The 22,807-nt window shown below is 41.7% G+C and overlaps 1 protein-coding gene across 3 annotated transcripts in view; it reads right to left on the reverse strand.

The window, feature by feature from the left end:
* KLHL3 (kelch like family member 3) overlaps positions 1-18,481 on the reverse strand; it is a 116,824-nt gene extending 98,343 nt beyond the window's left edge. For 2 of the 3 annotated variants that reach the window (XM_063665507.1, XM_054488783.1), the window contains exons 1-2: positions 18,003-18,475; positions 2,496-2,615 (exon numbers count right to left, since the gene is read on the reverse strand). In XM_063665507.1, coding sequence (XP_063521577.1) covers positions 2,496-2,615; positions 18,003-18,016 — 134 coding nt within the window. In that variant the 5' untranslated portion in view covers positions 18,017-18,475. Of the gene's footprint in view, positions 1-2,495; positions 2,616-18,002 lie in introns of all 3 variants that reach the window. The other variant, XM_054488781.2, reaches the window with a different exon arrangement.
* Between the last annotated feature and the right edge of the window lie 4,326 nt (positions 18,482-22,807).

A 22,807-nucleotide genomic window follows, 5' to 3' on the forward strand; every position in this document is an offset into this window, starting at 1 on the left:
ACAACCACCAAAGAAGGCTCTATAGTCAATTATATGTGGAAAACCTTTGGTCAGACAAGTTTGGTGCAGGACTTCTCAGAGTGTTTAATATGCCAGTATGCATTATGAACCTCAGAGAGGGGTACAGTATATAGCATTCTTCAAACTCATTGGGGGCACAGAGCTCCCTTTTCTCACAGAGCATCTTAAGGGAACTAGCATTTCTCAGAACAGAGTTTGACAAATGCTGAATTATACAAAAGAGAAGAAGCAGCAGGACTGTTAGAGATGGCTAAATCTAAGTCAATGCTTTTGGGGAAAGAGAAAAACCTAGTAACTTGTAACAGAAGTAATGAGAACTTAGGATGTCTTTTTAAAAAATTATTTAAAGAAAAGGGGGCTGGGCATGGTGGCTCATGCCCATAATCCCAACATTTTGGGAGGCCACGGTGGGAGGATTGCTTGAGCTCAGGTGTTCAAGGTCACAGTGAGCTGTGACTGGGATGTTGCACTCCAGCCTAAGTGACAGACCAAGACTCTGTCTCTTTAAAAAAACAAACAAACAAACAAACAAAAGATGTTAGTAATAGAAAGTAAGGGTGCAGAGAATCTTGTGTACATATCTATTCCTAAGTTATCCCTTTCAGCCATCACTGGAGTTGACTATAATACCAGGCAAAATAAGGCCTGGTGAAAGACTCCTAAATTAGACAAAGGGCACAAGCCATACCCAAAAGAACTAAATGAGGAATTTCAATAGTGTCTAGGAAATACAAGACAAATTCTTCAGTTAACAAGAGAACCATGCCCATAAGCATGGACATCAGCACAGCCCGATGCCTAAGACAGCTACGGACAGAGCTTCCAGGAAATCTGGCAGGAGGCCTAATAAAAATTGAGCAGTGGAGCATAAGACAAATTTAATTTAACTTGGTTATTAATGCCAAAGACTAGGCCCTGTAGAAAGGAGACATAAGAAAACAAACATAGAATCAGGTAAAACTTTTGTTTAAAAGTAGTTCAACTCCCCACTCAACACACACTTCTTTGGCTATGTGCCATTTTCTCTGCCTGGAAGGCTTCTCCCTATCCCCACTACCCTTCATTTCTCTAACCCTTATTTGTCCTTCAAAATTCAGCTCAAGCATCAACCTTCTTCTCCAAAGTTCCCACCTGTCATACTTGCTTCTGTAGCCCTCTTTAAGAAACAAATAATTATTGTGTACCTACCACCTGTCAGGCACTGGATGCATTCCTCCATTATAATACCTATTTGTACTATAGAAAGATTATTTTCATTGACCTATTTATATTTTTTACTTTGTACCCCACTGACCCATTCCAGGGCCTAGCCAGTGCCCCTGGGCATCTTTGGTGAATCAATAGAAGCTCCTATGAAGTGCCAGATGCTAGAGATAAAAATTACTCAAAAGTTGCCTCTGCCTTCAGAGAGTTCATGAGCTACAGAGAAAAGATGAAATAAACAATTACACCTCACAACAGGATGAAGTATGCAGTAAATAACTGCATGGGCAAAGGAAGCTTCTGAGCTCTCTGGTAAAGAAGAGATTGTGTGCACAGGCTTTGAACAAAAAAAACATGTACAGAAACACATGTTCAGAGCCCTGAACCTGCCTTGCAACAAGCTTGTCAAACATGCACATTGGCCTTACAAATAGCCTGCGTACCCCTCACTATTAGCTCAGAGAGGATGAGTATATTCACATTTCATTTCTCTCTTTACATTTAAGGAGCCAGGTATTCTCCCACCGATGTGGCTGTCTTGCCAACCTAAGTTCAGACCAGTGAAAGAGAGAGTGAAACCAGAAGAAAATACATGACATCCAGTCTTTAATCTGCAGTTGTGTGTGGGTGTTGCAATCATTCTATTATTGGTTTTCAAGCAGCTGGTTCTGTTGGAAATCAAGTTTATGAATAGACTTGCTGTAACCACAAAGGATTTTTCCCCTGTGATTAATCATTAAAATGATAGGTGTTAAATACATAAAAAGGAAAGACAGTTTTCTGGCAAAGTCATTCTGTCTCAAGCAGAGTTCGAAAGGGGAAACCTGTCGGGCGTGGTGGCTCACGCCTGTAATCCCAGCACTTTGGGAGGCTGAGGCAGGCAGATCACAAGGTCAGGAGTTCGAGACCAGCCTGATCAACATGGTGAAACACTGTCTCTACTAAAAATACAAAAATTAGCTGGGCATGGTGGCATGCGCCTGTAATCCCAGCTACTCGGGAGGCTGAGGCAGGAGAATCGCTTGAACCCGGGAGGTGGAGGTTGCAGTGAGCTGATATCATGCCACCTGCATTCCAGCCTGGATGACAGAGCAAGACTCCGTCTCAAAAAAAAAAAAAAGAGAGAAAGAAAGGGGAACTCAAGTGACTGAGAGTGGGTGGAAAGAGTCAGAATTCTCTAGGTGGTCATGTTCTGACTTCTGTTCTCAGTCCTTGATGAAGCTCATGGACAAGTTCCTTCTGCAAGGGCACAGACAAGATAGAAAAAATACCTCCGCAGTTCATTCATAACCTTGAATGCTTTCCCCATGTGGGCAGGGTTGACAGTGATCGTCCTCTGGTTCTTCTCATCATCCCCAGCCTGTATCAGAGTCTGGGAACTCAGCTTGACACTGTGAACAGGAAGGAAGAGGGAGGGAAAGAGAATCACTCATTGGTAAACCCATTCATCCAACTACCAAAAGCCCATGCATTCACCCACCCACCAGAGGCATCTATCAGCCTGTTCTCACACAGACCCAGTAGGAAAGACAATGTACTGGGAATTTCTTTGTATCTTCCAATCAAAGTGCATTCCTCTGAAGGAAGGCAGGTCATAGCTCAGCTTCTTCCACCAAGTACTGTGTGATTTTGTGTGAGGTCCTTATTCTCCATCTCTCCATCCTGAAAACTGAAGGAGACTAAACACTCTATCACTCACTTCACAGGTTTGTTTGTTCATTAAACAAGCATTTACTGGAGGCTACTATGTGCCAGGCACTGCATTTAGATTTAAGGGAAACAAAACAATAGACAAAGCCACCGTCACTACCCTCACAAAGCTTAGAGTTCAGTAGAGGAGAATGCCAAGTAAACATTTAAACATCGCATTTTAAGTATTATGATTTGATAGGAGCTACAGAAGCACAGCGGATGGCCAACTCGTCCCAGTGATGGCAGGTTGATGGAAAACTTCCTAGAATCTGAGACCTGAAGAAAGAGCAGAAACGAGCCAGGTAAAGAGAAAGAAGAAGAGTATTCCAGGCAGAGGAAACAGTATGCACAAAGACCTGGAGGAGAAAAAGCACAAAGTGTGTTCAAAGTACTGGCAGTTCAGGAAAACTAGAGGAGAGCACAAGAGGGAATATCAAGAGAAAAAACTAGAAGACCAAGCAGCCTTTTAAGTGTCATGTAAGCAAAGCTAAGAAGTTTGGATTTCTTCTGAAATAATGAGAAGCCATCAAAGGGTTTTAAACAAAGTAGGACAGAAAGCAGGTAAACAAATCTGTGTTTTAGAAAAATCACATTGGCTACACTCCAAGAAGCAGTGGAACAACAGCGAAAGCTTTTGGGAAATTGTAATCCCATAGAAAGACAAAGGATTATAAGTATTATGGAAAGAAAGGCTATCTGTGTAGACTAACAGAGTAAGTAAAAACTAGCAAGAGTCAACCATAATCCCAATGCCTTCTGTACCGAAATCAAGAGATAAGGGTTTGGTGGCTCATGCCTGTAGTCCCAGCTACACAGGAGGTTGAAGTAGGAGGACTGCTTGTGCCCAGGGGTTTCATGCCATTGCACCCCAGCCTGGGCAACAGAGCAAAACTCTGTCTCTTGAAAAAAGTGAAAGAGAAAGAGAAAATACTCAAATCCCTGTGGGGTGCCAGCTAGTTACCCAGCAACTCCTGAGAAACATCTTTCAACTTTATGGAAGGTGGAAATAAGGAATCAAAAGAATGAGCAAGGAAAGGTGTTTCTCCCCAAACTGGTAAAACTATTCAGCTCCCAGGAGTAGTGTGAGACCTTGGAGTTACCTGTTTGATCCAGGCTAAGCTTTGCTTTGCTACTAAGAAAACAGAACCTTCTCCACTTGTATAGATTTGGGGATCCATAGTTCACTCCAACTCTAGGACAATGAGGGTACTCTCCTTTGATTTCCCCTAGCGAGCCTCTATCCATGCTACCACTTAACTTTGCAAACTGGCTAGAGAAAGAGGCTTCTATGATTGAGAGTATATTTCAGAGGCCTGAGAATCACTATAGATCTCACACTGGAATTCATAACTACTGGAACATTCAAATACAACCAGCGTGGCAGACCCACAGCTTGTCTGACCATAACAGACTCCTCTTTTGGCTCCTTTCCCCACCATCAGTTCATCATGCAAATGTAAGCCACAAATACCTGAACTTTGGGACTGTTTGGATTCTGTGTACAAGGAAGTTAGCTGAGCAGAGGAAGATATGCACAAAGGAGGATGCTTAGAGTTGTGTGTTTAAAGCAGGTAAAGAAAGTCTCAAGCCAGGAAATGTGGCTTGAGACTTGAATCAGAGAGGGGAAGCAACCAGCAAAGATGAAAAATTTCTTCAAAAGATGAGCTATTCCATAAGCATAATTTATTTTATGGTGTCTTTACTATAAAGCTAGAAAAATATTAACTTCTATGTTTTATTAAAGGTTTAACATTTTTGCTTTTGGTATTTAAGCCTTATTTCATCTGATACTGATTTTTTCTCTTTTTTTGAGATAGTTTCACTCTGTCATCCAGGCTGGAGTGCAGATCTTGGCTCAACCTCCGTCTCCTGGGTTCAAGTGATTCTCGTGACTTAGCCTCTCAAGTAGCTAGGATTACAGGCGTGCGCCACCACACCCGGCTAATTTTTGTATTTTTAGTAGAAATGGGGAGTTTCACCATGTTGGTCAGGCTGTTCTCGAACTCCTGGCCTCAAGTGATCTGCTCACTTCGGCCTCCCAAAGTGCTGCGATTACTGGCGTAAGCCACTGTGCCAGGCCTTGATACTGATATTTATGTCAGGATATGAAATAGGGATTTAATTTTCTCCACAAGTTTGATGTATTTAAAACTTTTTATTTTTCTCATGCATCTGTCATGCCATCTTAGGTCACATATTAAAGTTCCAGATATAAAGAGATTTCTTTCTTGACTTACTAACCTATTCCACTGGTCAATTCGTCTGTCTCTCTAACAGTACTACATGATTTCTGTAGCTTTATAATAAGGTCTGATATCTGACAGGGAAAGTCCCCAGTCCTATTATTATTTTTGAGAAGTGTCTTGACTAGCTTGTCAAATTCCATAAAGAACTCGAATGGGATTTTGATTTAAAAAACTGCATTGAACTTACAGATCAATTTGGATAGAACCATCATTTTTCTGATACTATGTCCTCCTATCCATGAACATAGGATATCTCTCCATTTATTTAAGTCCTCTTTAATATCACTCTGACTTTTAGATTTTTCTGTATGAAGACCTTACACGTTTGATTAGATTTATTCCTAAGTACTTTATGGTTTTTATTGCTCTTTTGTAATAGAAATGAAGTATTTTTAAATTATGTTTTCTGATTGTTATGGTTTATAAAATGCAATTGATTTTTGCAAATTGATCATATATCCAGCCATTGCCAATGTTCCTATTCCTAACTATTTGAACATAAATTAGGTGTCCTATGTAGACAGTCATATTATCTGCATATAATGTCAGAGATTTTTCTTCTGTCAAATTCTTAGGCCTCTAATTTCTTTTTTGAAAAAAGTTTGCACTGGCTAGGATGGCCACACAATGTCAAACAGAAAGGATGCTAATGAATAGTATTGTCATATTCCTGCTTTTAAAGATGTTTCTAATGTTCCCCCATTATGTATGTTTGTTACAGGATTTTTGTAAATGCTTTTTGTCAGATTAAGAAAATTCCCTTCTATTTATATTAAGAGTTTTTAAGTCGGCTGGGCGCGGTGGCTCACACCTGTAATCCCAGCACTTTGGGAGGCTGAGGCGGGTGGATCACGAGGTCAGGAGATCGAGACCACGGTGAAACCCCGTCTCTACTAAAAATACAAAAAGTTAGCTGGGTGTAGTGGCGGGCGCCTGTAGTCCCAGCTACTCGGGAGGCTGAGGCAGGAGGATGGCGTGAACCCGGGAGGCGGAGCTTGCAGTGAGCCGAGATTGTGCCACTGCACTCCAGCCTGGGCAACAGAGCAAGACTCCGTCTCAAAAAAAAAAAAAAAAAAAAATTTTTAAGTCATAAAGTTATGCTAAATTTTATCAAATGTCTTTGTGTATCTAATAAGATGTTCATATGGGTTTTTTCCTTTAATCTTGCCTGCGCATCAAGGGTGGAAAGGGCTCTGGATGGATTTGGGGAAACCAATGTCTTTCCTTTAATCTTGTAATGTGATGAATGACACATATATTTTCTAATACTAAACCCTATTTGCATCCTTGGGATAAATCTATAAACTGTAAAATACTCTACAAGTATTCATTATAAATATTGTCTTCAAACTGTGGAGAGACTTAAAAGCCAGAATGAGAAAGCATAATTTGGTATGGATCAGGAAACCACTGAAGGTTCTTGACAGGGAACTAGTAAGATTAAAGCACGGAAAAGCCTAGTGAACAGATACTATTAGCTTCACTTCAAAGATATATAAACTAAAAAGAGCCATTTCAGAAGCACTGACACAATCTCCAGTGTGGCTAGTGAACAGGAAAGCTCACTCTTCTGGTGTGTTGCTCTTTGCACTTTCCAGAATGGTCCAATATGATGTATCCCTGTTAATACAACGTTGTGTTTACCAAAAGGTCTCAAACACAGATTGCCTATTATCAGAGGATCAATGTTCAACAAAATATAATTCACACTAGAGCCTCCCTAAAAGAGCAGGTGACTTGCTGATGACCGTAGGGCTGGCTAGGGAAAGACATCAGTTTCCCCAAATCCATCCAGAGCCCTTTCCACTCTTGATGCACAGGTAAGGCTTGACATCTGAAGGAAGCCAAGGTTCCTTTCTTCCCCTGCCCCTCCATGAAAAAGGACACAGGAAGTTTAGAGGAGATTCTGAGTCCCTGGTCTCTGGAAGGTACACGCTTCTCGGCAACTCATTAACCTTTCAGAGAACAAGAAATTAAGAAAAGAACATCTGAGGGCCCAGAGAAGTTCAAAAAATCTTCACAAGATTGTACAAATAATAAGTGGTAGAGACGGGATCTGAGTTTAGGTATCCTATACTTGAAGCTCACAACCTATACCCTCAAGCAATATAGTGCATGCATGTACATAAATGCACACACATATACATATGTCTCAACCTAAGGTCACATGCCCAGGCACAGAGTTGCTAGATCTTAACATTTCATCCCCTAAACCTTTTTCCCTCCATTCATACCAGATCTTAACTACTTAAACCTCAATAGATTGCCCCATCCCCACCCTATCAAGTCCCAATCCCAAGCATTCTCAGTTCTTGTTCCCAAATAAGGCTAGTGGATCCCCTCTCCTCACCTGTGAAACACAGACCACACTAAGGTATATTCCCACTATCTTGTTCAAGTCTAACACCATACTTTTCACCCTACCCAGACCCAGCCAAAATCACACACACACACGTGCACGCACACACACACACACAATTTTCCAGGCAGACTCAGCCATGAGATGTTTTCTGATGAAAAGCATTTCACAGTAAATGCCCTTACTCTAAGCATAAAATGGTTGATTTCTCCAAGAGCAAAAACTGGCCCCAGATTCTATTAAAAACCATAGTCAGTGTTAATTCATATGTGCCGCTCCCACCAGACCTGCGGCTGAAGCTACTACACAAAGGAACCTTCATCTGTATCCCCGTGTCCAGGGTTCCAGCAACATTCAAGTTGAGCAGCCATATTTAAGATTCAAATGGGTCAACAATTGTAGATGTAGTGAGAAAGTATGGGCCAGGCAGAATCTTTGCTCTTTGCTATAGAAATATACAGAAATGATCATCTAAGCCATTTTCTAAATAAGCTCTGGCAGAATCAGAACACATGAATCTAGTCAACTTTGTCAAAGCACCAGATATCTGGCTCAATACTTTAATTAATTTCCACACTGGCCTGTTACTAGTAAACTTGCTTATATGAACCACTACTGGTGACATGATGAACCCACTGCAGCGAATGGTTCCTTCAACAGCCCACAGAAAGGGTGTTGCAAATTGGTTCCGACTTACCTCACGCTCACAGATACCCACTGACCCCATTCAGGAAGACATACGTGTGAGACAGTCGAGCTTCATAGCCATAAGGATAGACATAGTTGGCCCTTCTTTTCTGGGCTTTCAGCTTCTCTTTTCCCCTGACTTAGACTATTACAGTGGCCTCCCACCTGCTGTTCCCCACTCTAGATACTCTCCCTCCAAGTATTTCCTGCACACCATCGCAAACTGATCCTTCTAAAATGTCCTCTGACTATGACTTTCAGATCCTCACTGCACACAGGTCTCTTCAGGGCTGTGAGGTTTATGAGCTGAAGCTTCAGTCACAGCTCTCCGCCTCCATTTGTTCTATATGTTGAGTGTCCACATAAAATTTCCTTTCAAAGGACTCTATAGCTAAAAAGCTGAAAAATCATCAGTCTACAGGATAAAGTCATGATTCTTGACTAGTATTCAAGGACCTCCTTGACCTGGACTGAACCTAAATGCCAGCCTTACCTCTCTCACTTACTCAAATATTTACTAAGTACCTATTATGTGCCAAGCAGATGAACCATTCACTGCAGACACCTATATTTCCCTCCTCTTTCCCTGTATCGTAATCTAAATACCTGTTCTTTGAGGACCAATTAAGTTTTACCTCCTCCATGAAGCCCTCGGGATATGTCAGTTCTAAGTGAGCTCTTCCTTCTCTGAATTCCTGTAGTATTTCTGGCCTGTAACTCAACTGGCATATAGAATTCTGCCTTGTGCCTGATTACTTTTTCATGGTACAAATCCAACCACATACCTACCTCACACTAGATTCAACATACCCGGAGGGCAAGGAACATGTGTGTCTGAGGACTCTGTATAGCTTAACCTGCCCAGCATGAGGTCATGCCCACAGTAGGTCCTCATGACATATTTGTCATCCGAACTCTACCTGAAAACCCTTTACTTGTCTTTACAAGCGTTAGATGGTAGAGCAAAAGAGGATAGTCTGACCAACACTTTTATTTTTTAATGAAAGTAGAGTTGGCCTTCAGAGTTAAACTATAAATAAAATATACATAAAATAGTAATTATAAAAGTTATAAATAAAAATATATAAGCTCGAAAAATTAGGCCCTCTTTTAGCACAGCACCTTCCAAAGCCTTCTTTCCTGCCCTCCTCTATCCTCTAAATTACAGATCCACACATCCAATGTCTTATTTGACTCCCCTAATTAGATTTTACACAGGTAACTCATAGTTATTCAAAATTTATGTTCCCCACCCTTCCTTAAGCCTGCTACTCTTTCTGTATTCTCTATCTCAGAGGCATAACCAACCACTCAATCACCTATCCAAGCCAAAAACTGGTCTGTTATCTTTGATATCTTCCTCCCTCTCTCTCTCTCACTCCTCACATACAGCCAAAAATCATATCAATCCTATGTCCATTAATATCCCTGCACCCCATTTCCTTCTCACTTTCACTACCATTACAACCCCATTCCAGGTCATCATTGTCTCTTGCCAGGATTATTATAATAACCTCCTCCCAGACTCCAGAGGGACTTTTCCAAAATGTCAATGTGTTCCAGGCATGTTCTACATGAAGCCTCACTGATTCCTCACTGCATTCAGAATAAATCTCAGGGACCTAGCCTGGCCCTTAATCCCATCGTTGCCCTGAAGACTTCTTATTACCGTAATACTAAAATACTTGCAATAGCCAAAATACACTAGGCTCTCTGCCTTGTGAAGTTTTGTCTCACTAGAAAACTGTTCTATCTTATTCCCCACTCATTCTCCCCTGTGTCTAGCTAGTTCCTACCAGCCTTCAAGCCTCTTCCCTGAAGCCTTCCCTCTCATACTCCACTACTCACTAGATTAGTTAAAATCTAGTGGGAAACTAGATTAGTTTCCCCTCTTCTGTATTCCCACAGTACTCTGTGCTTCCTTCTGTATTGTATTCTAATTACCTCTTACTTATCTGTCTGCCCCACACAGTGTGTGCTGGTAAATGTTTAACAGTTGGCTGGGAGGAAAGGAGCCCTGATTTGTAACATTTGCCAATTTCCAGACTGTAAATACTCCCACCATGGCAGATTTTAAGCTACCAACATGATGCCACCAAACATGAGATTTGGGAAGAGATGTGCAACAGCACACCAACATATCACTGTATAGTATTTCTACAGCAAGACACAATAGACATAACCTCAAAGCCCTAGAAGATTATAGTAAAAAATAATTAGAAAGTGATGAGTTTGGGGTATTTATTACATTCATTTTTAATATAATTTATAAGTTACATAATTTAATTGTTAATAATGGCTATATTTAATAACTGGCTCACAAAATGCCTGAAAATTTAACAAACAGCTTTTGCAAGTGGGTGAGTGCTGACTCCAGCACACTGCTGCCCCCTCTAGATTGTGAGTTCTCCATGAGAACCAAGACAGTATCTTAGTTGCCTCTGAATTCTTAGTTTCTGTCACATGATAGGTGCTCAATGAATGATTACTGAGTAAATTAATGTATAGATAAGTAAATTAGGTTTAACTACTGACCACTGTAGCTTTCCTCACTCCCCTTCATTAAAATACTGATGGCTTTGTCCCCCTCAACTTTCTCTCCGTAACCCCTCCACCCCACATTCAGAGAGGAGTACTTTCTTAGGCAGCCCAGTCCCCTGCATTGATGACACAGAATCAGGAGGATGGGAGTGAGAGAAAAGCAACAACTGGAGAAGAGGGAAGAAAAGGAGATGGGTCACTGCTTACTATGTCAGTTCTTAGACTCTTTCTATTGCTGAGCAAAATAGAGGCAGTGAATGGAAAGGAAAGGATACTAAAAAACATGCTAGAAAGGCAGGGGATAGAAAAGTCTCCAAGCAGGCTGATTGTGCAGCAATGTTTGGGGGAATCTAACAAATGAGGAGCTCCAAGTGATGAGAACTCATGGACACAAAGAAGGGAACAACAGACACTAGGGCCTACTTGAGGATGGAGGGTGGGTGGAGGAAGAGGAGCAGAAAAAATAACTATTGGCTACCTGGGTGATGACAGGTACTAATCTGTACAACAAACCTCTGTGACAGAAGTTTACCTATATAACAAACCAGCACGTGTACCCCTGAACCTAAAATAAAAGTTAAAAATAAAAAAAAGAAAAAACAAATGAAGAGCTCCAGAACATCTTGGGTGTGCGAGAATGTAGAGGGAAGGAAAGTGGAGTCTGAGAAATGCTGTTAAAGGTTATGATGTGTTTCATCTCTAAAGGTCTCCAAGAGATGCAAATAAAATTCAGAAGTCATGAGCTGATACTGACCACATACAAGAGGCCCAAGCACATTATGTTCAAGCTAGAGATGAGATGGAATAAAGAGGCAAAACCACTCAACGAAGGCAAAACAACTCTGAGCCAGGGCAAAGCTGTGCTGAATGCATTAAAAACTCTCAACAAAGAAAGTATCATTTAGAAAGGAATAACCAAAAACTAAGAATCAGACAGAGAAGAAAGCCCTCGGTCCAACCCATCACACTCTGTCTAGGAAAGTGATTTAATCATCAGATATCGTCAGCTGGTTCAGCCTCAGGTCAGATCCCCATGGTGGAGCTTGAAGTCTGTAAATACTCCAATGCCATAACTCAGTCCCTAGTTTACTCTGCAGCCTTTTGACCAGTTTGGCCTCCCCCATGGTTGTCCTTCAGAGACATAGAATGTGGTTGCAGGCCCTCAGGAATATCTTGCCAGTAATATTTTACTGCAAATCAATAAACTGATGACATGTTGACTATTGTACTTTAGGTTCTCATGAGGTTATCGGCATGACTCTGCTTCTCCAACTCTGGACAGCAATGCGACCCTATATAGACAGGATTTCTGAGCCCCTGGCACTCTGGTCAAACTGCAGATCCAGTAAGTATCCCAATCCTAAAGTTCAAGACCAAAATGATCAAACTTAGATTTCTACTTCTGGATTAATGAAGAACCTGACTCTTGAAGATGTCCAGCCAGCAGGATTCAGGACTTGGTGGTACAGTCCTGCCATCACAAAGTACCATTTACACACAGGTTACCAGAGAGCCCCATACTCTTCATCATCTTTCAGCAGTGCCACCTCAGTTCATAGCATTAGGCTGAATCCCTATAATAGCCCACATGGACACGTAGAACACATGCATTAGTAAGGTACAGATCAAGTTAACAGTTCCTGAAAGTTGAGGGTATGTTAAAGCACCTTACCTCCATTATCTCATTTTATCTTCAGAACAACCCCAGGAAGTAGGTAGCATTATCTCTTAAGGTACAGAGATAAAATCTGTCCAAAAGTCCCACATAACTAGTAAGTGCAGAACTGGCACTGAAACCCAGGTCTATCTGACTCCAAGGCCTGGGCTCTTAATAACTATGTCCACTGACTCGGGATAATGTCCATAGCCCATCAGGCCAAGTGAGGCACAACCCTTCATGTCCCACTCTCTTGACGTTCTTCCTTGTGCGACCAAACCAGGCCAAATGAAAAAAGACCACATCTCCTAGGACCTGTGATATAGCACTACTTCACTTCTGATTATGGGAAATTGCAGTGTGTACTGGAGTCAGTGTTATTAATTGTACTGAACTTGGAGTTTCCACACTAGGGCCTTCATACAAGCCAATCACGATTCACCAAAGATGACCAGCAGCTGCTGTCATTCCTGTAACATGCTTCTTCATAAACAAGCTCAAGAACAGGTATGTTACTAATTACATTCCTAAAACCCCAAGTCACAGACTGCTTTCTTCAAAACTCAGGGGGAAAACTCTTAAGTGGGCTGTGTAAAAATGTAAAACATTTTACACAGACAGATAGAATTAGACAAGAAGAGAGAAAGACTAAAAGAAAACATGCTCCTTATTATGTGGCATTTTGGAAGCCAAGCTTATGTTTGGTTTGAATAGGAGAGCTGAGCCCTTGCATGTGTGTGGTTTTGATAGTGGCTATGATATACTCTTATAAGTGAAAATGAAAAGTCCAGGAAAGTTGTGCTAAGACTCTGAAAATCCTCATAAATGATAAAAAGTTAGATCTCTGACCTAAGAGGCATTTAACTTATTTAACAGAAAAAAAAAAAAAAAATCTACCAACACATGTTCAAACTATTTTTTTCATGGTTTATTAGTGCTCTATTCCATTTAACCTAGTTTGAACATTCATCCAGAAATTGAAAAAAAAAAAAAATTAGGTCAGTTTGATGATGGCAGATTTCATCAAATAAACCACTTGCTTTAGGAAAACTTACACAAAAATTATCTTGTCCAGATCTGTCTTACCAATTCAAAACTTAGCAAGCAAAATCCTAAAAATCCAAATCTGGGTGCAGGGAAATAAAGAGGTTTCTTTCCCTGACTTTGTTTTTGCAGTTGAAAACCTTACTTTGCCAAAAAGTATTTCCAAAATGGAAAAATTTGGTTTCAATTATCATGGTTGAAATGCATGCACATCTGCTTCAGGCAGCAGTGATGCCCAAAACTTTTTACAGAATTTTCTATCCCTGACTTCTAAGGTTGGGGCAGGACTAAGTGACTTGCCGTTGGGAACCGAAAAAAGGCTAGGTTGCTCAACACTTGCTCTTCCCTGGGTCTTGCCAGCATTCAACCTGACATTACAAAACTTAACATTTAAAGTACACTGGCTTTCTAAGTCTTTTCTCCTCAGAAAATATTCTCTATCTGTCGTTCCTGCATCAAGGGTAAATAGATGAGCTCCTTTTGCTCAGAAGTTCCCTGAGGTCCAAAAACAGACTCTCCTTCATAAAAACCAGCCAGTAAGAACCATCCCCTGAGGACACCTCACACAAAATCACAGCATAGTGCCCGGTACATGGTGCCCCTCTCAAGCAGGGGCATCTATGTGCTTCTGATGAAGAAAAAAATTACAATTTTAAGAAAAATAAACAATTAACTTCCCCTTTTTATGATGCTTCTTCCAAAGTTGTGGTGCTCTGTAACTCTTGCAGATCTGCCACAGTCTGGGCCTGAGTATTTTTTATTGTGGTAAAATAGATGTAACATAAAATTTATAATTTTAACAATTTTTAAGTACAGTCATATTGTTGTACAACCATCACCACCACCCATCTCCAGAATTATTTCATCTTCCCAAACTGAAACTCTCTATCCATTAAACAATAACTTCCCCACTCCTCCCTCCCTCCAGCCCCTGGCAACCATTTTACTTTCTGTCTCTATGAATCTGACTAACCATTTATTTTGAAATTTTATTTTAAGCTATCCACAAGGCTGATTTCCAGAACTGAAATAAAATCCCAATTGCAAGGGCAACTACCATTTGTGATATCTATCTTCTCTACATTCACACTCACACAGAAACAATTTATCATTGTAATAGCTAACAGCCACAGACCCTTTCCCTTTGCAAAACAGAAGACAAAATCCCCTTCCTCTGACTGTTCAAGCCACAGTGATTCTCCCATGGAAGGAACTGGGGAAGACTTAGCATCATAAGTCCAGGAGAGACCTGGAAATCTAGAAAGATACAACAAAGGCTAGTGAAAATTCACAAGTTCTTCTTAAGAGATTTTGGCCTGAACAAACATGCATCCAGCCCATGGTTCCAAATCACTGAGGCAACTAGATGCCACAGGTTGTCTATAAAAAGAAAGATTAAGGTAGATCTTGGTGAAACCTAAAACAAGAAATGCCAAGCCCTATGGGGTAACTTACTACAAGGAGATAGTTTTAGATAAGAAGCAAGATGATGGCCTGATAAGCTCCCTCATTTCCTCATGGAAATGGTTCTACATAATCTGCTTTGGATGATAAATAGAGAGAGGTCCTAAAATATGCCTTGGTTAGTAACCCAGCAGCGAAGTATAGGATACAACATAGCAATAGGTGGATACCAATGATAATAGCAACTACCATCTACTGAGTACTCACTCTGTGCCTAAAAAACTTTACTAGGTACCTTACACATATTGTACCATTTAATCTTCACAACAGCTCCATGAAGTGTAAGTAACTGTTATTATTCCCTTTACACAGAAGAGAAAAATTAGTTCTGAAAAAAATGTGACACACTCAAGGTCACACTGTTTGTAAAGCAGATTCACCACTAGGTCTATGTTACTCCAAAGCCCACGCTTTTAATTAATAGCCTTTCAAGGTAGAAAGTATTTTCATACCCTCGTGGCAAAGAAAAAAAAAATTGTTCATTAGCAATCTCTTGGTTGAAATTTTGTAATGCTTAAAAACAGCCCCGATTAAGATTCAGCAGGTTAAGTGTGGAACGAGCACCAGATTCAGGATCCCTCCAGTCTCTGGAGGTTGGACATGTGATCCTAGGTGAGTCACTCAGCTTCTCTGGACCTCAATTTCCCAGGGAACTTGTAAAACAAGGCTACTTCCCTCTGTTCTCCCCCTACCTCAAAGCATTCCATGGAGTCAGTTACCTGTGCTAAGATAATAAGGCTGATATCCAAAGATGAGCCTATTGGCCAAAGGCTTCAGTCTCTTCTTTTACCAACTTTCTTTTTAGTTATCAGAGCCTCACACAAAAGTTATTAGTTAATCAGCTAATAACTATTCAGCACCTGCTATTTGTGTACCCATGCAGTAGTTAATGGGGGTATTTAGAAGTACAAGGCACCAGCCTTGCCCTTGACGACCTGTCTCCAAGTTTGGGGACTGCTAAGATATATGAAATAAAAGCACTAAAAGATCTGGTGGGCCTATTATTCAGTGTCCAACTACGAGATACAAACTAGAGGTATTAGAATTCAGAAGAACATCAGCCAGGACTAGAAAAGCTGAGTTTCCAAGATAAAGTAGAATTTTAGAATAACCTTGACAGATAGATAACTTTTGCAAAATTGGAAGGGAAAGACATCCAGCAAAAGAAACTCTGGGAGCTAAGGATATGAGGCTAGATGGAGTAATGTATAGGATGGGTGATCATGAAAGACATCAATAGAATTCTCAGTAGGTATATGAGTGAGCAGTGAAAATGGGAACAGGAGTTAGAGTTCAGAAGACTTGAATGCCTAGCATTGTAAGCTGGACTTGGAGCAGGAACAAAAGGTATGACCTGGGTGACCTGGTGAACATTGGAAGCTGCTCGGTTTGGATTTCTTGTCTACCATCTGCCTTCCGCAGAGGAAAAGTACAAGAACATGTGCAACCTGGTGTTCTAAAGCCATAGACATCAGCCATCCCAGCTGAGAGGCCCCAGGACAGGGGCAGGGACTCATTACATTTCTGAACACAGAACTGGGAACACAGTGCCCAAAACTGTTTGATCCGCTGCTGGTAGTCTCACACTGACCTCTCAACCCCAGTTACACCACAGGTCAAGCAAATAGGCATGGCCCAGAATCTCTACACCTTCATCACATCAACCCCATTCTCTGCCACCTACCAGATCAATGGGACACTGTTTTGGGGACCAAATACACTGCTCACCTCTGCCCCACACCTAGGAAACAGGCCTTCATATGTTCTGCTGCTCAGCAGGCCGCATGGAGTTCAACACTAAACTCCTGTTGCAAAGAGCACCCAGAAAGAGAATGCACCAGCAGCACAGTCAGTCCCAGGCTCTTCCTGTGGGAGTCATCAAGAAACACAGTTCCCAGAGCCTCTACAGACAAAAGAATGAGATGACACCCAACCATCATGCTAGTTCTAATAGGGTCTAGAGATGTTTAATGGCATCATTGTGCCCGTGAGATGCAGAAGTCACAACAACTCATGAAAAGGAACGTGTTCATTGAGATACTCTCTAGTGTTGACTTAGTTGAGCCTATTATTGTTAACCAGATGGTTACTGTCTGCATCAAACTGGCAACTTGGAGCAGCAGCCTTCCCCTCAGTGGTGCACTGCCATGGCCGGACCCCTCCCTGCAGTCTTCTCTCCTCAGATAAAATGGCAAGTCTCGTACTCTACCAGCTGCAGACCAAAGAATGAAGAGGTTGGCACTCAAGAGATATTTTACTTCATAGACAGAGGAATGTCACCTCTGCACTGCGCTGAGCACCTTCACAATGAAAGATTAAGATCTTCAGATAACAATTTAAAAATTTAGATGTGTGTGCCTGGCAGGATCTAACTGCCTCGCTAGTTAGATCCACCTCAACAAAAGTACTTAAAATCTTTTCTGCTGGTTCCTATTTCAAAAGAAATCCCTGATGGAGGAAGCACAGACCTTCCAGTATCACTCATAAACTTTTCAATACAAATATGAAACTCAGTTCAGAGCAAGTGTCATCTGACCGGGTTTCTCTCCTTCATCCCTGAATGTGTGTGTATACAGGCATACACGGCGTGCACGCGCGCACACACACAGCCATCAGCATGGCATGCTTGCTGAAGATTCGAGCACTCCTGCGTGAAAATGCAAGTACACTATGTCAGGCCAGCCCCACTATGACATCAAAAACCCCCCACCAAAGAAAAAACACCCCGGGAAAGGAGCCAGGAAAGGGAAACGCCTCCTTGAAACAGCCTGAGAAAGGCAATCTGATTCAGCCTGTGCTGAAACTATTCCCGAACACCAGCCAGGAAGTCCCTTCTTTCAGGGTGCTCCGCTGCCTAGCAAACCCAGACCTGCCTTTGCAGAAGACAGATCTCTGGAGATTCAAGCCCTGGAATGGGTGGTTTGGAAAGCGGCTTTCCTGCTCTTGTTCTGGCACCCTTTAAGATCCATCAGTGGCCAGGTCTTCCAACCCTGCCTAGCCAATGCAAACACAAAAGCTGGTGGCTGCACCACAAGCACACATTTACTTATATACACACACAACACAGCACACACTTATACATACATACCTTTCACCCTCCATTGTGTGAGGCCCAGCCAGGGTGGTAGCCGCTGAACTGTGTATGCACTCGGGGATCCTAGTCTGTTCTTGATTCTCCCAGCAGACCAGTGGGAAATCTGATCAGCAACAGTGATTCAGCATGGCTGCAAGCGAAGCCTCCTCCCTTCTCAATCCTCCTTCCTCTGACTTACTCGCAGCAGCTTCTACCGCAAAAGCAGCAGCAGCAGAAAATGTCTTACCCAGAGCTCCCTGCAGCCCTTTCAGCTGCTAAAAGCAGCAACCCACTTGCTCCCCCTCCCCCGCAGGCTTGCTGCTCCTTGGTCTCCTAGGAACGGCGGCAGCTCCAGCGACCCAGGTGCACTGTCACCTTTCCAGCTGCCTCTGCATCTGCCCAGGCATCCCTAGCCCAGGCGATTAGCCCGCCCCTGGGGCTCCTGCCTCCTCTGTCTAGGCTGCAAAGAATCAGGCAATTCGTCACTAGCCCAAGAAATACTGGCCCCTACACCCTCCCCTGCCCCCATAGGCTATGAGTCTGTCAGCCTGGCCAGATTGCTGGAATGAGGAGGCCCCTCTGTGGCCTGCAGTGGAGTTTATCATCCACCTGGGGAAATTCACTTGTAGGTCACAGTTTATGTTCCAAATCCTCCTCCCAAATTCTGTAGTAGCTCTGAGTGTCTGATAGATGGGGAGAAGTTAAGGGAAAAGCACCTGAGAGAAGTGAGAAAAACACAGAGAGAAATTAAAAGAATACAGAGAGAAATTGAAAAACTAGTCGAAAAAGAGAGGTAGTACAAATAGGTGAAACTGAAACAAACTCTATTTTACTGCAAGAGGCCAAACACTACTGCAGTAAAGCTATCACAATGAATACTAAAATATCTTAGCACAATCCTAAAATATCTTCCTAAAATCTGTCATAATGGAATTTAACTTAAGCAGTGGCTCCAACTAGTAAGTCTCCCACTGAACCCCCATATCCAGCCAAAGATCTTTCACATCCTGTAATCTCCAGCTGCTGAGCTTCAATTTAGACTAATTTAACTCTCCCTGCCTGAAATGCCTTCTCCAATCCCAGTCCTTTAGTCTTTCTGGGAGGCCAGTCAAATCCCATGTCTTCATAAAACCTTCCCTAATCACACCAATGACAGCCAATCACCACCAAAATACACAAACTATACTTTCCTGTATCGTCATCTCACACCTAATATACAGTCTTGGCTAATTCATTATTTATAAATCTTCTTTCCCAAACTAAAACATAATCTTGTGGAAGGCATGAAGCCAGTCTGTATATCCTAGCCACAGAGGCTTAGAGGTAACTGGGGCAATTAGCCACAAAAAGTGGTGCAGAAGCTACCCTAACGCCTCAGAAAAAATCAGCTATGAGCATCTCTCTTCTGGGACCCCTCATGGGGCCCCTGGGCTTTTCCGAATCCGCACCAGTACTCACTGGGTGAGTGACTTTCCTGAGTAGTGTTCTCCACACTCTGGACCTCATGCTCAGCTACTCATTCACAATATAGGGTCAGACCAGACAATCTTTAGAGTCCCTTTCAGCTCCAAGATCACAGGATTCTAAAAATGTTTTAAATCGTCCATTTTTCTTCTCAGAGTAATCTGTGTGATTGTTTAAGAAGAAATACTAGGCTCCGATGTTTTGTAGGGGGCTTCAAGGAGGATAACATGACGTAGGTGAAAGTACGAAGAGACGCTCAGTAAATCTATCATCCTTATCATTTTAACCTGTTAAATTTCTTCACTACTACAAAGCCCTAAAACCACAGAAGGAAGAGAGAACACTGAGGTGACAGAAAGTAAAAGTAACTAAAACTTTATATAGCCTCCTGAACTCAAACTGGCTACAGGGTTATTCTCAAAGATTACCTCCCCTGGCACCTCAGTGTTCTCTTAGACGAGGCCATTACTCACACTCACTCTTTCTCAAGTGAGAAGAGGCCTGGATAATTTCATTTACACCCCACAGGGCTGTATCTTCACTTCTCCCTTTCACAACAATACCCCTCATATCTTGTTCCCTCTATGTCCCTTCCTCCTCTAATCAGCCTTGTGGCCCTGTTCCAGTTATTTCCTCTTGAGGCCAATCACGGGGACCACAAAAAGCTGAACATCACAAATAAGGAAATTGAATCTCGGAATCCGTGCCAGAGTTCAGACATCCACCAGGAACACAACTGGGTGATTCATAAAAGGGACGTAAGAAAGAGATGACTCCTCCTTTGCACATACCCACGTTTACATATTCGCCATACAAGAAGGTGGGGAAATGCCACATCTAATAAACCAGACAAAGAAAAAGATCAGAAAAGGAAATATGTAAGGGTTGTGCATATTCAAGTTTCAAAATATAACTATTAAGAGCCAGTATAAAACCCTGCAAAATTTCCCTGCAAAACCATACTACTACACCTTCATACTTTATTCACCACTCACGATTCACGGGAGGTAGACAGAATAGAGAATACTCAGAAGAGGCCATTTAAAAAAGAAAGGTCATCTTAAGCAAAAAGAACAAAACTGGAGGCACCATATTAACTGACTTCAAACTATACTACAAGGCTACAGTAACCAAAACAGTATGGTATTGGTACAAAAACAGACACATAGACCAATGGAACAGAAAAGAGAACCCAGAAATAAAGCTGTTCACCTACAACCAAGTGATTTTCGACAAAGTCAACAAAAATAAGCAATGGGGAAAGGACTTCAATAAATGATGCTGGGATAACTGGCTATCCATATGCAGAAGAAACTGGACCCTATCACCATATATAAAAATTAACTCAGTCGGGCACAGTGGCTCATACCTGTAATCCCAACACTTTGGGAGGCCAAGGCGGGCAGATCACCTGAGGTCAAGAGTTTGAGACCAGCCTGGCCAACCTGGTAAAACCCCATGTTTACTAAAAATACTAAAATTAGCCAGGTGTGGTGGCATGTGCCTGTAGTCTCAGCTACTTGGGAGCCCGAGGCAGGAGGATCACTTGAACCCGGGAGGCAGAGGTTACAGTGAGCCGAGGTTGCACCACTGCACTCCAGCCTGGGTGACAGAGTGAGACTCTGTCTCAAAAAATAAAATAAACTCAAGATAGAGTAAACAATTAAATGTAAGACCTAAAAGTATTTAAAAAAAGAAAAAAACCTAGGAAATACCCTTCTAGCAATTGCAGCAAAACCAAAAATTGACAAGTAGGACCTAATTAAACTAAAGAGCTTTGTATAGCAAAAGAAACTATCAACAGAGTAAACAGACAATGTACGGAATAGGAGAAAATATTCATAAACTGCATCTGACAAAGGTCTAATGTGCAGAATCTATAACGAATTTAATTCAACAAGCAAAAAACATATAAACCCATTTTTAAAAGTGGGCAATGGACATGAACAGACGTTTCTCAAAAGAAGACACACAAACAGCCAACCAACATGAAAAAATCCTCATTGTCACTACTCACCAGAGAAATGCAAATCAAAACCACAGTGAGATACCATCTCACACCAGTCAAAATGACTATTATTAAAAAGTCTAAAAATAACAGATGTTGTCAAGGCTGTGGAGGAAAGGGAATGCTTATACACTGCTGGTGAATGTAAATTAGTTCAGCTACTATGGAAGGCAGTCTGGAGATTTCTCAAAGAACTAAAAATAGAACCACCATTCGACCCGGCAATCCCATTACTAGGTATATGCCCAAAAGAAAATAAACCATTCTGCCAAAAAGGCATACACACTTGTATGTTCATCGTAGCACTATTCAAAATAGCAAAGACAAAAAAATCAACTTAGGTGCCCATCAATGGTGGACTGAATAAAGAATGTGTGGTATATATATATACCACGGAATACTACACAGTCATAAAAAAAAAGAACAAAATCATGTCCTTTGTGGCAACATGAAAGCAGCGAGAGGCCATTATCCTATGTGAATTAGTGCAGAAACAGAAAACCAAATGTCACATGTCCTCACTTATAAGTGGGAGCTAAACATTGGGTACATATGGACATGAAGATGGGGACAATAGATACCAGGGACTACTAAAGGATGGAGGGAGGGAAAAGGGGTTATATGATTTGGATGTTGGTAGCCTCCAAATCTCATGCTGGAATGTAATCCTCAGTGTTAGAGTTGGAGATAGGGCCTAGTGGGAGGTCTTTGGGTCATAGGAGCAGATCACTCATAATAGTTTCACACTGTCCCCAAAATAAAGAGTTCTCGCTCTGAGTTCACTCAAGATCTGGTTGTTTAAAAGTGTGTGGCACCTTCCTCCTCACTCTCTTGCCTCTGCTCTCATCATGTGACATACCAGCTCCCCCTTTGCCTTCCACCATAATTGTAAGCTTCCTGAGGCCTTCCCAAAAGCAGATGCCAGCATGCTTCCTGTATAGCCTGCAGAGCCATGAGGCAATTAAACCTCTTTTCCTTATAAATTACCCAGCCTCAGGTATTTCTTTATAACAACACAATAACCACCTAATACAGGGAGCAAGCCTAAAAAGGTAGTTGAAAAGCTACCTATTGGGTACCATGCTCGTTACCTAGGTGACAGGATCGTTCATACCCCAAACCTCAGCATCATGCAAGATACCCATGTAACAAACCTGTACATGTACCCCTCAATCTAAAATTAAAGTTGAAATTTAGGAAAAAAAAAAAAAAAAAAGGAAGAAAGGTTATCTAGCAAAACCAGGGGCAGAGCTGAGTCAAGAAGCAAAGTCTCCAGACTCCTGGCACAAAGTTCCTACCCCCAATATTTTCCAGTTTCAGAGATACATTTTACATTTTCTACCTTATT

Source organism: Pongo pygmaeus, chromosome 4 (genome assembly GCF_028885625.2).
Source record: "Pongo pygmaeus isolate AG05252 chromosome 4, NHGRI_mPonPyg2-v2.0_pri, whole genome shotgun sequence".
In the NCBI taxonomy this organism is placed as follows: domain Eukaryota; kingdom Metazoa; phylum Chordata; class Mammalia; order Primates; family Hominidae; genus Pongo; species Pongo pygmaeus.